At 42.1% G+C, this 17,939-nt stretch overlaps 2 protein-coding genes across 2 annotated transcripts in view; one reads left to right on the forward strand and one right to left on the reverse strand.

Annotated features, from left to right (window-relative positions):
- LOC148842013 (uncharacterized) overlaps positions 1–9,866 on the reverse strand; it is a 30,082-nt gene extending 20,216 nt beyond the window's left edge. The window contains exons 1-3 of the mRNA XM_088919405.1: positions 9,652–9,866; positions 1,836–1,888; positions 1,424–1,505 (exon numbers count right to left, since the gene is read on the reverse strand). Of these exons, the coding sequence (XP_088775531.1) occupies positions 1,424–1,505; positions 1,836–1,888; positions 9,652–9,694 (178 nt within the window). The 5' untranslated portion in view covers positions 9,695–9,866. The remainder of the gene's footprint in view (positions 1–1,423; positions 1,506–1,835; positions 1,889–9,651) is intronic.
- A 3,002-nt stretch (positions 9,867–12,868) lies between these two features.
- Positions 12,869–17,939, forward strand: part of alms1 (ALMS1 centrosome and basal body associated protein) — a 30,851-nt gene continuing 25,780 nt past the window's right edge. The window contains exons 1-2 of the mRNA XM_088923862.1: positions 12,869–12,930; positions 17,262–17,414. Coding sequence (XP_088779988.1) covers positions 12,892–12,930; positions 17,262–17,414 — 192 coding nt within the window. The 5' untranslated portion in view covers positions 12,869–12,891. The remainder of the gene's footprint in view (positions 12,931–17,261; positions 17,415–17,939) is intronic.

Raw genomic sequence — 17,939 nt, forward strand, 5'->3', positions numbered from 1 at the left:
CTATGGTACTGCAGTCATGACATTATTTTCCCTTTTATCCATACAATGTTTTCCATACATTAACTCATTCTCAATATTAATATCCTGTATTATATGCTCATTTTGTTTCCATTATTGCTATTGCTTGCTTGAAGAACTCTTCAGTCAGTTAAGCAAGGCCTACAATTTCTAAATCCTTGCTCACTTCCCCCTACATTCCTACCGCCTGATACCTATTTGAGCTGACATTACTATGTCTATAACATTAAGACTTACACATCTGTCAATACTTGTTTCAGTTTTGTCTCCTTATGCTTACGAGCCCTTTGAATGATCACACTACCTTATGTGGTGTGATCGTGGGGAGTTTTGAGAAGGGCTCACTGACATCTTTCCTTCAATACAATTGGTAGAACACCATCAGGTTCTTGAGATGTCCCTAAAGTGCTTCTTGTACCTAAGGCTCCACAGCTGAACTGCTGCATCTCTTTTCTTTTACACTTCTGCCTCTTGTGTGCCATAACTACTTAATAGAGAAGTTTGTCCTTAGCCTGAGTCCTGTTGTCAATTCCTCCCTTGGTAAACACCTACACATCATTAAGCACATACAGTACATCAGTCCAGACCCTTTCACTCCTTAATGTTTTCAGGTTTTAATCTCTGAGTCACTTTACTAGCTGTGCTTCTGCATCTGTTGCACCGGGGAAAAACCTGTATCATGTATTTTAACCTCCACTGTAACACTGTTCACTCCATTTTTTTACTATTATTTCCCCACCACTGTAATTATTTATAGTCCTTTTCTTGTCAGATCAGAGGGGGGGGGGGAGAAGGGAAGTAGGAAATTTGAGTGAAGTGCCTGATCGTTGAGTATTGAAAAAAGTGGGACTGGGAAAATTATATTTCCAAGTTCTTCCAATGACATAGAAATACTGGATTGTCAAAACCCCATTCTGATGATAATTAAGGAGAGTCTGATCACCGAGGAAAGGGGGAAACAAATTAGTATTAACAAGGGATTGCAAGGAGAGTGATAAAGCCAGACTGCTCCCAGAACTGAATCCAAATATGAAGATTCTGCTACACTATGGGTTTCTGGGTGAGAAATAATCAGGGGTAAAGAGGAGGACAGCAAGGTTGGAAGAGTCTGCAGTAATAAATTTCAATTTTTAGCCAGGCCAGATCTGACACCTATATATAATAATCAAGCTGAATGCCAATATAAAAGATTCTTAATATTTACTGCCTCGTAATAAAACTCAAACTTAGGCATTGACATGCTACCACTCTTTTTGAGAACTGGATCCAGTTCTCTTAGTATTATAAAATTCCCTAATGTAATTACTTACATTAAATAATTAAATCTCACTTTAAGATAAGACTTTATTGATCCCGTAGGGATATTGATTAAATTTATATCAATATCACAAACTGTGCACCTTACCAAACATAGGTTGCCTCATCACTCTTTGATTAAGTATATATGGTAAATCTCCATGTTGTTCACGCCATAAATCCATCACAAGCTGCAAAGAAAGAAAACACTTCTTACAGGTCAAACATTCTATGACAAGATTACAAGAAGACAAAGTGCAGGGGTGTGGTTCCTCATACAGGGAGATAAGATAGTAGCAGACCTAGACAGCAGATTACTAACACATTTGCCTTATGCTCTGTGATAATTCAGGATATTTATATCCTCACCAATTAACATTTTCTGTATTCTTCAAGATCAAAAGTCATATCTGAGGAAAATGAAATAATAAAAAGCCCATTTCTAAAATCTAATCTATTTGCCTATTTGCAAAGCAACAGTAACCCAAACCAGAACAGACTGAAAAAACTACCAGACTTACTTGTGATCTAAAGTGGACTGCTTCTTCATCAGCGTAATTTGGAGTTCTGTAACCTAAAGGAACAGAAGCAGGACAGAAGAGTGTGCGTTAGGTTTATGAGCTGCACTGTTGGTCCAGCCCCTAAGGGACAGCCAATAAGACAGAACTGAAAGGTGAAAGTACAGCAACAGGGAAATAAAACTGAAAGTACCGACCTGCTAAACTCTACTATAAAATACGAGCATTTTTTGTCAGCTTAGAAATAACATTTATTACAGATTTGGGACTACTTTTACGTATCTGCTTACTAGTAATAGGTCATTCTATCACTGGACAGTTTAAACATTTCAAATACTTTATTAAAATGCAGTTTTCTCATTGGACAACGGGACATGCCAATGCAATTAAAAAAAACAGGAAAACTATTACATGAAGATATTGAAATGAAAATGGAACTAACAACATCTTAAGGAGTCTTTAAAACAAAATATCAGAACAAAATCACTTTTAGTGCTGTCACAGAAGAGCTCTGCACTGACTCATTCGAACAAGGATACTCTCCAGCAGTAACTTTCGTTTTCTCTTCTCCAGCCTACCCAGGCATATTTATGAAACACAAAGTCACCTCGGTGTTCCCTGTGACAGGATCAAGAGAATAATTTACACGGGCACTTTATACCCGCCTTCTTGTTTGAGAATAATGCACAAGAAATATACTACATGCATCAGCAAACACGTATTATTAATTAAGCTATAGCCTAACTCGGTGGTCCTTCTGGGGGGGGTGAGACATGCTAGATTTTTTTAGAAGGTAAATCATTGAAGAAAATTCTTTTAACGTTTTCGATAAAGGGAGCGAGAATGTATTTTGAGAATCAAAGGGGTGTCAGGCTGCAGTAAAGGTTAAGTACCATTGACCCACGTGACGTAAATGATGTAACATCACATTTCCAACATTACACAATCTTACACAAACGTCAACCCTAAAGGATGTCAACTGTCTGTACAAAGCTGCAGACAGCTGAAAGCGAAGCTCAGTCTCTGTCAAAATGAGACTACAGGCACGGGGTTACCACGTGGAGCCTGGCATCCTGCAGGAGAGACGCAGCACCCTTCTGCCACGAGAAACTCAATCAACTGGCTGATGACGGTGGAAAACACGTCTCAAGTATCGCTCCAGATCTGGTGACTGAGCAGGCCACGACATCTGGGTATCAACAGTGTTATGCTCATCAAAACACAGGGGTTTGACTTTTGATCCTAGATGACACCCCTCCTGGCAGGACAGAAATGGTGCAGCATAGGCTGATAACGGTCACTCTACGATAAAGCAGAGATTGCGAGTGATTTAGCCCCCTAAAGGAACGAGAGCATCCCAGACCACACCGGGACACCGCGCCGCACATCACTACGAAAGCACCAGACCCCTTCACAGGCAGAACCGCGGGCTACACGGTTCTTATGGGCACCACACACGCGCTCATCTGCTTGTCAAAAACATGGCGTAGGATCATTCGTCTGACCAGATCACATTTCTCCGTTGTTTGCTAGTCCAGCGCTTGACCTCTGCGCACCGCTGGACACTCAAACATGCACTGCCTGGTGTGATGAAGGGTTTGGCTGCACCCCCACCACAGTATCCCACTCTGGAGATATCGGGGAAACCATTTCTGACAAAACTACTGCCTCCCCTCTACTTCGAACCCCTGAGAACGTGCTTCTGCTCCCTCATGCCCTTTGCCAAGAATGTGTTCCCCTCTGAGCATCACCTTGGCCCCTGGTGTATGTTGAGTGGTCTTGGTCACAAAAGCTTCTGCCAAACACTCCCAGACAATCACTTCATTTCATGGTCGCTGAGGTCTCCTCTTGCAGCCATGCTAACCTTACAGACAAGCAGAAATTTACAGCATTGTTACATGACCCATAGCATGCCAGCATGTTTGCTTAATTAATGCATGAGTAACAACTGTGTTTGAACACCAAACGATAAAACACAGCAAAACAAAGATTTAAATAGCAATTAGGAGATCAGCATTATTTCAAAAGAAAAAGCCAATTTTCATGCTGTAAAATGGAATATTATAAGTGATCACAGACCTCTGAAAAAGCTAAAGAATCATATTACATCCGTTTTTCTGAAGACACCTGCCTATACAATGTGGTGAACTAATTTTATGGTTAATCTGTAAACAATGCATAGTGGACACAGCATACTAAAGAACACTTCACGAGAGGCCAGGTTATCGGCTTCACCAACATGGCTCTGTAGCTTGTTCCATACTCCTACCACCCTTTGTGTAAAGAATGCCTCATCTTGAGTCCTCTGGTTTGTGTTTCACTGCTCATTCCAAATAAGCCCTTAGAAGCGACAATCAATGCTTTTGCGGATTCTGAATAGTTCAGTCAGGCCCCCCGTCACAGTCTTCTCCGTTCAAGACGGCCCAAGAAGGTCCGTACTTTGAGCACAGAAGCACATTGCTCTTCTCTGAACCAATTCCAGACAGGAAAGCCTTTCTCACAACATGGTGCCCAAACCTATGCAGTATTTTAATGAGGTCTAAATAGTGCACAAATGCAACCCTTTATTTAAATTTCTTCACTTTTTACTAAATATCTTAACATGGCTTTTGCCTGTTTTTCCTCCCCCATATGAGCTGGAAATTAAAAATAATAAACATAAGGTCTTTACCACATTATAGCTTCTTCAAGATCTGCTTTTGCTATCTTACATAGCTTTAGTTTATGTTTTTACTACCTGCATATAACACCCAAGATGCATTACATCTAAACTAAATGTCATCTGCCAGGTGTTTAGCCAGCACTAAATTTGGTCTAAATCCCTCACTTCTTTCAGAGGTTCTCAAGTGTTTGCTAATCCTCCCAAGTGTGTTACTGCCTGCCAAACTGATTAGTTTGCTAGTTATGACAGAATCTCTAGATCATTGATCTAATGAAAACTTCATCTTCTGATGACATTTTAGGCTTCTCTGCCACTGGGAAATATTCTAAAGCAAAGGTATCTGTACAGACATGACAGATTACATCCAAATGAGAACCGGTAGGCTTGAGATAAGAATCTACAGCCCAGTCTGGGGGGGAAAAAAAAGATTGGATGTGGAAAGCATCTAAAGAAAAGGCGGCGTGCAAGACAAAAGCATGGGGAGTAGATTCTAAAGGTGAACCTCAAGGAAAAACAATGTCAATAGAGCAGGTAACTAAACACTTACACCTCAGAAAAAAAAGACACGATACAAAAGCTGTGGCACTTGCAGGCAATTATGATGTAATTGGAATCGCTGAAACCCAGTCAACAGAGAGGGGTGGTGACACATACAATCCTAGTGGGCACACAGTGTTCCAGAGAGACAGGGAAGATGGATGGAAGGGAAGTGAAACACCATACATCACACAGAACATTCAGACACGAAAACAGCCAAAAGGCATCAAGGGTCTCAGAATCCATACAGCTCAGACTTATAGACTTATATTCAAAGGGCAGTGTTAGGAGTACGCTACAGATAACCAAATTCAGACTGAGCATCAGAAACAGTGCATTCACGCATGTTTAAGCAAAACAGAGCTTGGAATTTGGATACTGATTAGATAATAGAGAAATGAGGTACTTTAATAATGATAAAAGATAATGAGTACAATGCAATGCCATGGAGGTTAACATAAAACCTTTCTTCAGCACAGAAACGCAAAATAAGACATTTGTGATCGTGACAAATGATCAGGAAATGACTTCAGGTGTGAGTAGAAGGCTCCATAGCCAAAAAGTTGGGTCTCTCTTCTTTTCATTTCCGCATGGAATAAACCTTACTACTGACATACTGACACAACTCTCTACTTGAAGTTCATTAAAAAACTATACTACTAAATTGCTGCTAGAGTATTTTTGCAAATAAGATAAATTGCATACAGCTTTCTATACACTAGAGCTGAGCAAATACAATTGTTCTTCCTCTTGACAGCAACTATAGTAACAATAAAAACGTCATAAGGTTTAATTCGGTGCTCAATCCATTGAATATGGACTGTTAAAATTTAAGTTCACGTTGTAATGGCAAGGCACTTTTGTACATTAATAATTATGCGTTTTTCAACATTTCTAATCTTTCTGTTGCCTTGACCGGACAATAACCTAGCAGCCTAGGCCTCTTTGTAAAGCAGTAGGAATGCAGCTGAGAGGGCCTCCCTGATAAGAGGCACTTGAAGGTCTGTAACACAGACCAGGACATCGTAAACATGGCCCATTTTCAACCTCCCTTATGACGAATTGTCCAGAATTGGCACCTCTGAGTCTACACACGAAAGGCGACCAACCTGACTAAGGCCTTAGGTCGTGTCATGGTCAGCCACCCAAACAATGACCAACTAATGGAAAACCTACAGGCTGCAGAAAGACACCACATCTGATGAAGTCACAAACAATCCTGGTTTGAGAGGTGCTGCACAGCTCATCTTTCTTTGCTCTCTCCCCTCCGCTCACCCCAGCAAGCCTTGGCAATCCGACAACATTACCAACCAAATGACAGCAACCTCTACCGACCAAGTAAGGACTTTTAACTCTCGTTCAAGACACCAGGAGTCTGCATGTAACTGTCCTGTGCAATTTTCTCTCTGCAACAGAAGACATCTTGTGTCTCGTGAGCCAAATCTTAATTTTGCCTATTTTTCACAGTGCGTTATAGACAGGCTTTCGTCCTTAAGTTATACGCAATGTTATTATTACAAATAGGGGGGTTACAAAAAGACAAAATACCAAAAATACAGACTGGGTTAATCGATAATTAAATAATCTTAAGTGCCAACTAGTAAAGTTATGCCAAGAATATACCCCGGCGGCAGGAATAATTAAAGGCACCCGAGTTCCCTGGCACAGCTCTGGTGAAGAGAAATATAACTCAAGCACACAGGTTAAACAAGTATTTATGAGTAATGACGTGACCAAAACTTAACAGCACCCAATGCACCATACACCATACAAGCCACACCATGTCCAAACGGTTGATCTGAACCAGAACCTCTCGCCTGGCACTTCTTTTTCTCCTGTTTCCTTCCTTCTGCCCTCTCTTCTCTCCGTGTTTGTCTTTTCACTCTGTGCTCCTTGACTGGTGATAACTGGTATTCACTTCCCCAGAGCGTAATTAGCCAAGGTAAACCAGAGGATGTCTCAGACGCCCTACCTCTCTGCCAACACCTCAGTTACTTTCTCGCTTTGAAGCTTCCAAGAACTGCACATTTCGACACCACCCAGGTGTCGACCCTTGTCTCTACATTCTTAAAACACCTCAACAGCCATTACCAAAAATCCCAACATCTTGTTAAAATACAATTCTTATTGTGAAATAGCACAATGTTATCATGTTAAATAATAATACTTTCTTTGTGCTTGGCACTAAAAGGCCTCAGAGAAAAGTAACCATATACATTCCTGGATACATTCAAACCAACACTGACAAGCAAAAAGAGTCTTAAATAGAGAAAACTAAAAGAGGACCAGATTAAAGTACTCAAAACCTTCAAAGACATTGACCAAGTCAGTCTTGGCACTTCTTCAGAACTGAAAATGAAACACAAAGCAGAGGATGCAAAAGGAAATAAAGGCCATCTGCATGTAAAACAGGCCAGGATGCACTGCTGCCATGATCTGGAAGCCGATGCCATTGCACCTCTCAAGAGAGAAGTATCTGTCCATTTACAACCATTCGAATGTCACAGCCTGGCTTCCCTTCCACCAGCAGCACATTTGTACTTCTAGTTCTTACTATTGCAATAATACCGGTGTAAACATCCAAGACCTGCTCAGACAAGCTTTTCTCATGGCCTCAGGAAAAGGCCAGAAGCAGCAACATGTTCCTCTCCATGATCCATGCTGCAGACGGCAGGAAGCAGTCTCCCAGGTCTCCTCGGCTCTCAGAAGCTCTTAGCCAGTGTTGGGGAAAATCACTTTTAAAAAGTAATCCATTCCGCATTGCTTTACAGGGCAACTACATACAAACTAAGTAGATAACCATAACAACTTTTAACTTTCCATAATGACTTTGCAAATTTATCTTCCAAACTCTTATTGATTTTAAAAAGCAGTGTCTTACACAAGTAACTTGTAACAAATGTATTACTTTTTAAAGGCAAATTTCCCCAATACTGCCAACTGCACAGCTGCACATAATCCTATGCACTGCATTGTTATTTAGTTGGTTGCTACAATGCAAATTACACAGGTCAAAATTCCCTACTACTGGATACTTATTTTGAACCCCATCTATACCGTTCAATTCAAGCTTTATTGTCTCATTGGGGAAATGTGTTTTACAGCACACTTCCAAGATAACAAAAAAATTTCACCAGACAATTTTACCAATACAACAGGAGTGATCTGGGTAAACAGCACAGAAGCCGTGTCTCCCACATGGAATTCGAACTCTCATTTCACACTGCCACACCCTTATAACTTCAGTATCACCTCATTATAACGTTCTCCTTAAACAATTCAGACCATCCCATGATATCTGCAATACATCTGAATTTATTTCATATCTACTATAACAGCAGGTCAAAAAAGGTACTTTCCTTTAATAAGACAAGTAGTATATTGATATAGAACTTTACAATTTACCTAAAAGTTTGTTTTTTTTTGTTCTCGTTCTGGATGGACTACCTTAACAGATGACTGGTTACATGATATATACCATTGTATACCATTCCACTTATATATATATATTACATTTTTCTTGATATTAACTTTGAACCTTTGAAGTTAGCTCAACATGGGACAGTACTACATATTGATAAGTATTTTTTCCTATAAAGGAACGAGTAATAGGTTTATTCCATGCTGAAAACAGAAGAAGGAAAACAAAACGTTTCGGCTGTGGAGCCTTCTTCGGGTGAGGACACCACGGCCGAAACGTTTTGTTTTCCTTCTTCTCTTTTCAGCATGGAATAAACTTATTACTTGTTCCTTTGCAGCCTACGCATGCTGACGCAGCTCCACACGTGAACTATTCTTCCTATATATTCTTAAGTCTTGGACTAGTACAGAATTCCCTTTTCACTCCGATTTTTCCCCCTCTTAATAACTCACCTGAAATGCCAACAAATCCTGCACCATGTATAAGGCTGTCTTGTTCCTCTTTGAACCTACACTAAATAAACTGAGCTGCATCCGTCTTCACCTTAATAACTGTAATAAAGCACGAGTTTCACACAGGAGAATCAGCACTGTGCGCGTACCTGACACAACTGGGCAAGACAGGGTCTAATTTTTAACACGGGAAATCATTTTAACGTGGGGTATTATTGTTTTTTTTTTTACAACAGCCCACCAAAAAAAAAATTTAAGTTATCCAAACGTGATGCTACGCCACGGAGAATTCGGCACAGGCTGGCAAAAACCATCGTTTCCTTTCAGACGACAACACCATGTCCCCTGAGGTTTAAACCCCGCTCGCAAGCGCAAGCCACGCGTGTTGAACAGGAGATTGATTTTAATCATCGATTAGAAATACAACACGGCACGTATCGACAGCAAGAGGATGTGGACGTCAATACCCCGGCAATTAACAGCAAGATTGAGAAATACCGCCTCTTCCTGACGCCAGATATCCCCAAACACACGTAGGTAGTTCTCTCTTTCACCCAGATACTCTGAAACTGTACGCACCAAGGAAAACAAGACTACATCAGGTTTACACACAGCTACCATTTGAATAGTTCGCCAAAAAAAAACAACAACAAAGAAAGCAAACAATAAAACTTTGTAACTAAAACGGCCCCGGACTCCGTTTCCTCCACACAGTTTGGGTAACTTCAGAAACCCGCGGACTCTTACCTTCCGATTCTTTCCCCTTTTTAGACATCCCCGCAACTAGCATGCGATATATTTATTAATGTATTAATGTAATTCAAGGCTGTGTAAAACCTCTCCAAAGGCACTTATTCCTCTTGCCGGCTATCATCAGTCCCAACAGCCAGCTGACCTCCTCCCGGCCTGTTACCAGTCCGGTACAAAACGCTGCCTCCGGCCCGCGCACTGCGCATGTGCAAGAGGGCAAGGACCGCCGCGGCAGCTAAGCACGGTACTGCGCATGCTCATGCCCAAGAGGAAATGGTCTGCTGGCGGAAAGCGTGGGGCTGTCATTGTTGGAGTTGAACGCACTCTCGGGTTTCGCTTTCTGTCATTAAGAGCGCTTTTTTTATATCGCAGGATTTCGGACTGTGGCATTGTAGAGGACCGATGGTTTGGGACTGCATTAATAAATTCCATTGTTAAGTGGAAATCGCGAGTCAGATGTCCTATGTTTAAAGCAGAATTTAACACATTTTCAGGGCATATGTGTACATGTTATAATATTTGAGGCACGAACTTTTCGTACGTTGGGAGTGTGCCTGTCGAATGAGCTACATCGCACCCGATGCCCAATGATTCTGCCCTTCTCTGTGGTCCTTTGCCCTTTGGTGCTGTTCATCAATGTCCATAAACAGAAGAGTTATAAATTATATGGAAGAACTGATTTAATGGAGACTCATTTCATTAAGGAATAAAGTTGTTTTTGTGTGGAGATCGATTAAAACAAGTGGCATTTCACCTGAAATAGGTCACATGGAAAAATTCTAAAGAAATAGTGAGGGGTACTGCATACAGTACGTTTTGTACAAGATCAATAGAAAGTATTGGCTTAATTGTGCTCCAGCTTAAAAGATTTCACTGCTGCAATTTATTTAAATGCTATAATAGTAAGTTTAACTATGCAGTATTCCCATACGTTCAGTTTCCATTCTATGTTGTTGAGCGTGTCTTTTTAAAATATTTTTCCCTTAAGGAAACAGCATGGATCAGACATTGCTCATGTGATGCGTCTCCGATGAGGCTGAGTCTTGTTCTCCTTCAAGGCAAAATGACAGTGTCTCATTGACAAGTAAAAGCACTCTCCGCTACTGTCTGTCATGTGACATTTCTGGCTTACATTTCCTGAACTGGCCCTTTCCCAACAGGCAGCATTTGTTTCTTAAAAGCTAAGATAGGAGTGTCTCTGTTACTGCAAGATGTCTTTGCTGTCATTATTAGCATCTGCTTGTCATTCCCATCGCACACTTATGGAGGAAGACATACTGTCCATATAATATTATACTGAAACCATATAAAACATACTGCAATGACTATGTTTTGAAAAATGCAGTACATGGATGAGACTGACACCTATCAGGATTGTGCAGCGCAGTAGAGAAATTGTTTCGTATCTCGAAACAAAGTTTCATCAGCTCAATTAAGGGAGTATCAAGAATTAGGTGCTTAAATAATCAAGTAGATCTAGGGAGGTGCGTTTGGAAGGCCACATCCTGTATAAAGATCCTGGTTTGGTCTTCACCAACCAGGTGTGTGGAAACAAGTCATGCCACAGTCACTCAGGACCTCAGAGAAATAGTTATTAATGTTCATTAGTCCAGAAAGGGTAACTACACCATTTGTAAGGATTTTTGATGCTCCAATAATCACCTCTCAGACAGGTGGTCCACAAATGGAGTAAATTCAAGAGCATAGTCACACCATTGTAGATTGGCCATCCTACGAAACACTCTACAAGAACAAGCCATAAAATCATTACAGAAGTTATAAAGATCCCCGAGTAACAGCAGGCAACTCTCGCCTTGGCTAATGTGACTGTTCAGGACTCAACCATCAGAAATGGTGTTCACAAGAATAAGATCACTTAAGTGGCCATATACAATTTCTTGCATTAGGAATTTGTCTTTTCAGATACCCCAGCTTGCTCTCCATGAGACACACAGACAGAGAGATAGAAGCTGGGGGTCAGAGCGCAGGGTCAGCCAATTATACGGCACACGTGGAGCAGCTGGGGTGAAGGGCCTTGCTCAGGGGCCCAACAGAGCAGGATTCCTCTGCCAGCCACAGGATTTGAACCAGCAACCTTCCAGCCACAGGCGCAGATCCTTAACCACAGAGCCACTGCTCCAGGAGTGTTGATAGCATTGTGAAAGCAAGGACTGAGATTTGTTATACTGCATTTGTGAGGACTGGGCCAGGACCCAGGCACAAGGCTCATTGTCAGAGTTTTCTGGAGAGGCTCAGAGAACGGTTGTGTGTACTGAAGAGAGAGAAATGCCACAGGCAGGATGAAAGCAGCTGGTGACTGGAGAACTGAGAGAGATGGGTGCAGGCTGTCCGAAAGAGGGCTTGAACCCAGCAGAGAGAGAAGCTGCCTGGACAGCGGCAGTGGAGAAAAAGACAGTGAATCCAGCTGAAGAGCAACAACGCAGGCGATCGGCGGCCTGGGTCTTCAGGAGGCTGTGTCAGAAGTAGGGACGAAGGTGAGAGGCCGCTGAATAGGTGCTCTGAGATTAGAGCAGAACTAGGCTTCTCGAAATCAGGTGGAGAAAGCGGTTAGTTGCTTTGGTACCTCAATGTCAGAGCACTGATCAGTGGAAAAAGCCGTCTGAAACAGGCAGGCTAATGACAGCAGAAGTCCTTCCCCGAGTTATGCAACAATTTAGATCTATGCTCAGAAAAGGAAAATAGAAAAAACTAATAATAAACATCCTGTATATTTTAGGATACAAACACTATTTATTATTCAAATATTATATTAATCAAATATAAGAATATATATTTCTTTAAAGAACAAGAAACATGAATGACAATTTTTATTTTTTCACAATTAAACACTTTCTCCAAGTTAAAATGTATTTTTTACATGCTATCCATTGGAAAACCTTCCGTTGTAGCAGCTGCATTTTTTTTTGTTTAGAGTGTCTTTAAGTTCCATACTTTATTATATTCTGGTTATAATAATCGTAACTCGAACCATTAAACGTTTATAGTCACTTTCTCATAAGAAGAAAGATCCCGCTGTCTGAAAGTCTGAAATTGGAAACTCCGCTACTTTTACACTCCTGACCAGCAGGTGTCGCACTGGCGCTGTTGAGCGCCGCGTTCGTTTTTTCGAATCTCCCGCTTCAATTTCCGGGCTTTAGCTGGGCGTCCTTAGCAACCGTGCCTGGAAACCAGCGGAAGGCTCAGCGCGCATGCGGCAGTCGGTTACTGAGCAACAACATGGAGCTGCACGAAGAGGCCGGAGGGAGTGACAGCACGGTAGGAGGACAACAGATATTTAAAAATTTATATTTATTCGAAGTTTGTCGAAGTGTTGGTAATACGTATCTTGAAATTATACATCTCCGTGGTGTGTAAAGTGGGGTACGTTTTCAGTGAATGAAACAAGGTTTGGTAGTTTTTTTTGCAGACGGTAATACCGCCAGTGTCGGTCTGTTTAAATGCAAAGAGGTTGTGTGGTTTTGCGATTTTAAATTGATCGCAGTTTGCCAGAAATCTGACTCTTTTCCTTCATGTAGGGGACGCGTAACGCTCGTGGGAAACAAGGTATACCCTCTCTGGTTAGAGGTAAAAAGAAAACGTCAATGAAATTAAAGCAAACGCAGGTGAGGGGGGAAAAGGAAAACAAACTTGTCTTTTTGTGTTCTTAGTTGTAGAGGATCTGCTCAGACCTCAGTATAGTATTTTTAATTCATGTCCAACAGCGCTTTTACTGCCAGATGCCATCAAAAGAATGCAGGGGGGTCTTATTTGAAAGCCGACCAGGTTTTGCACACAAAAAAAGAGCTAACATGAACCTTTTAAAAAAAGAACAATAAATGTAATTAAACGCTTCCAAGTGCAGTATTTGACGTTTGTGTGTCTTGGATTTCCGTTGCTCTACACTTGAATCCACTTGAGATTTGATAATGTGCGGGTTTGTGGAGACTGTACTAGCCCGGCCTGGACTGGGGTGGTGGGCATTGGCAGTTTTCTGAAGTTAACAGACTAAACAGAATTTGAACCGACTTACTTGAATGCTTCATCTTTACACTGATCGTGGAGAACTGGTCGGTGTGTCAGCTGCTTCTTGAGGTCTCTTCAGACACCAGCCCCTGAAGGGTTGGGAAAGTCTGGTAAATAATTCCTCACACTTATATAGCGCTTTTCTGGACACTCCACTCAAAGCACTTTACAGGTAATGGGGATCCCCTCCACCACCACCAGTGTGCAGCCCCACCTGGATGATGCTCCAGTCCGCTCCCCACACACCAGCTCTCAGTGGGGAGGAGAGCAGAGTGATGAAGCCAGTTCACAGATGAGGGCTATTAGGAGGCCATGATTGGTAAGGGCCAATGGGAAATTTGGCCAGGACACCGGGGTAACACCACTACTCTTTTTGAGAAACAGCTTTGGATTTTTAATGACCACAGAGATTCAGGACCTCAGTTTTACGTCTCATCCGAAAGACGGCGCCTTTTCTTTTTACAGTATAGTGTCCCCGTCATTATACTGGGGCATTAGCACAAACAGACCACAGGGTGAGCGCCCCCTGCTGGCCTCACTGACACCTCTTCCAGCAGCAACCTTAGTTTTTCCCAGGAGGTCTCCCATCCAGGTACTGACCAGACTCACGCCTGCTGAGCTTCAGTGGGGCTGCCAGTTGGGAATTCACCCAATATCACCCAGGATGATATGGCAAATAGCTCTGATTAAGCCAGTAATGAACTAATGAGCTGCATTAGAGCTGAGTTGGAGTGAAAACCTGCAGAGACACCGACTCTCCAGGAGCTAGATTGGATACCCCTGCGCTTGAATGTAAAACATGAAATGCTGTCAATCAGATGCTGTGAAATGTTATCTACTAAGAACGTTTTAACAATCAAGTGTTACAATTGAGTTTCCACACTGAGCAGTGTGTGTGCAACTGAAGTACACTTAATTTCATTTGCATGTAATTATTCAATTCAAAATACTTTATTCTTCCCAGGGGGGCACATGAATAATGTTGTATCAAATCTTTAAAAGCCCATGAGGGTCATACTAAACTTATGATGGAGGTTTGAGCATGAAGCTGCACCAGCTAGGACAAAAGAAAACAATTTCAAATGTTCAAAAACAAATGTTCCAGATAAAGCCCAGTGAAAGAGAGCTTTGACATGTCTCCAGGAGAATCTGAAAAAATATTTGTTACAAGATGTTCAGACTGCTGGGTTTTTATAGCTGGTCTTGGTTTATATAAATACAGAAGACAGCGAGAAGGTGTCAGGAGATACTGCCCACTCCCACGCTTCCAACAGTTTGCATGGGCAAAAACAGCCCGGTATCAGAGGTTCGTCACTGTCAACGCAGTCCGGTATCAGAGGTTCGTCACTGTCAGCGCAACCCGGTATCAGAGGTTCGTCACGGGCAACGCAACCCGGTTCCTCCCGGGCAATGCAGTCCGGTGTCAGAGGTTCGTCACTGTCAACGCAGTCCGGTATCAGAGGTTCGTCACTGTCAGCGTAACCCGGTATCAGAGGTTCGTCACGGGCAACGCAACCCGGTTCCTCCCGGGCAATGCAGTCCGGTGTCAGAGGTTCGTCACTGTCAACGCAGTCCGGTATCAGAGGTTCGTCACGGGCAACGCAGCTCAGTATCAGAGGTTCGTCACGGGCAACGCAGCCCGGTGTCATAAAGTTCGTCACGGGCAGCGCAGCCCGGTGTCAGAGGTTCGTCACGGGCAACGCAGCCCGGTGTCAGAGGTTCGTCACGGGGAGCGCGGTCCGGTGTCCGAGGTTCAGTCCTTGTTGGTGTTGCCAACTGCGTGGTATGGAGCCATCGCCTGGGAGGCTGCAGGTGTCACTGAGAGCTAAGAGCCCTACTGTCTGATTTCAACCTCATTCAGTTTTTGTCTGCCAACTGGGTAGTTCCGTCACTGTCAGCTGGTGACAACTGAGGCTCAAACCCTTGATCACAGAGTACAACCACACCTTGCTGGGAACTTTTACCAGCTGAACCAGTTAGGAAACTTCTAAAGAATAAAGCACATCTTTAATGTATTTTTACATTAGAGTATCGGGGTTTAGTATTTTATATTTAGAGTATCGGGGATTTAGTTTTTCATGAATAGCATTTAGTAAGAATTATCAGTGCCAATAGCATGTCATGATTGGTACAAATGATAACATTTGCTGTGACATCCAAAGTGGGTAATTTAGACGGAGAAATGCATAAACAGTATTCTTTATATCCAGTTGTAAGCAATAAGTTCTTCTTAAGACTTTAACATTCATAGCAATAGACAGATCTGATTTCATCTTCGGAGTATACATGAACCAAAGCAAGATCAAGAAATTGCATAGCATAAAATATAGTATCTAACAGTTCTATAATTAGCATATTCCCCAGCAGATGATAGCAATCTATTTGATACTACTATAGATCATTGATTGCTAAAATAAATAGAAATTATGTAGAAAAAGACTGCTTAACAAGTAAAATGCAATTGCAATCAAATAAACTTACTAGAGGTGTTGGTGCATGTACCCCTTTCATATCACTTTGAACTTGGTTCAAATTAATTTAATTACAGATCTTTCAACACATTGGAACGATTAACAATGTGTATGTTTCTTACCTGCACTGTAGAGACAAGGCCTCATAGGTCACCTCAGCTGGACATCTATACCCTGGTTCCACAAAGTTCTCGAATTCAGATGCCTCCTTCAAAATAAAGTTTGCCAACACGTTTGTGCTTCTCAAAGCTAGCACTGTTTACAAATTGACTCATTTTATTATTTTTGTTTTAATGTCACTTCTCTGGTGAACATGCAAATTTTCCACTAGCACCTGCTTCTCCAGCAGACCGTTTAATCTGAGGTTTTCTGAAAGGGCCATAACCCCCCTGGCCCTGTCTGCTGTATCTCATTTTCACAGACAGTCCAGCACCTGCTACTCCAGGAAGAGAATATGGTTTTGACAGTTGCTGTAGGATGCTCCAGAGAGACAAGAATAGTTTGTAACCTTAGAGATCCTGATCTGCATACAGATTTAAGATGAAATAAATCAAAAGCCTTCTTAAAGCTTAATATATGAAAAGCTGCTTGCATTTTACAAATCAGTCAATCGGAGAAGAACTTCCACCTGCGATACAACAAAGGGACTGACGATTTTTAGTTAGCACCCCTCCCTCCCAACCCCAAGTTCAGCCATCATATTGCTAAAAGAATTTGAGAGAGTACTTCTTGTTGATATTTCAACAGTAAAAGGAACCTGAGGGCACAAGTGAAAACTAGGTGGAAGTGCATTTAAAACCGAGAACAGTATTTACCCAAAGGCAAAGGGTTCCAGTAGTGTAGAACAACCTACTCAGTCACAGGGTCGAAAATGATACTCTGCTTCTTTCAAGGAACAACGGGATGAAAGCTTTGGATCGATTAGCTGCGAGCTACCCAACAGGCTTGGTGGGCCAAATGGCCTCGTCTGGTTTGCAGCCGTCTGAAGTAGTCCGAGTGCTCACAATCACCTCTCCCCTGTTCTACTTGCGTTCAAGATCAGAGAGGTGCCGTTTAGACAGACGGTCTGCATGGTGCGGAACTAATTTGTGAAATGCCGCTGTCCCATTTCAGCCCATCACCACAACGCCTCCTGCCTCCCCTGCCTCGCGGCTCAGCCGGGCCGAGGAGCTGAGGAGCCAGAGCAGCAGCCCAGGGAGTGGCACACACCTGTCCAGCACCAGCGGTGTCTCTCTGGGGGAGGCCATCGTGCAGAGGGCCAAGCAGGTACTCTCCTACCCTGGCTTTCCACAGCTCAGGGGATCTCTCCCTGGCCTTGCTTAGCAGTCTATAGGAGGTCTGTTTTCATGTATCCATTCGTCCGTTTTCTTACCACTTTATCCAATTACAATTCGGAGTAAAAGGCAAAAAGGATATAACTGACTGCCAAGAACACAGGGTAAAAGTACAGGGAAATGCAATACTGATTGGTAGTTAATAAATATACTTAATTCTCACACCGAATAAGTAACAATAAAATTACTTGTATTAATTATATTTAGTACATAATGTATGTTTTTCATATATTTTTATTTATGTATGTATTTATATGTATTTTTAAAATTCCAAGGAACATCCTATCAGCTTGGCTAAGTTTGACTTCAGTGTTTGGAGTCTGTTGCTGAATGTGAAAATGAAAACCCAATAACCTCCTGCTAAGGAAAAGCAGGCAAATTTGAAGCTGCAGGAAAAGAGAAATTCAGTCAGAACTATAGCACAAAAACTGGGCAACCAAAATCAACAAATGTGAAT

The sequence above is a fragment of the Atractosteus spatula genome, chromosome 1 (genome assembly GCF_055471065.1).
Source record: "Atractosteus spatula isolate fAtrSpa1 chromosome 1, fAtrSpa1.hap1, whole genome shotgun sequence".
In the NCBI taxonomy this organism is placed as follows: Eukaryota; Metazoa; Chordata; class Actinopteri; order Semionotiformes; family Lepisosteidae; genus Atractosteus; species Atractosteus spatula.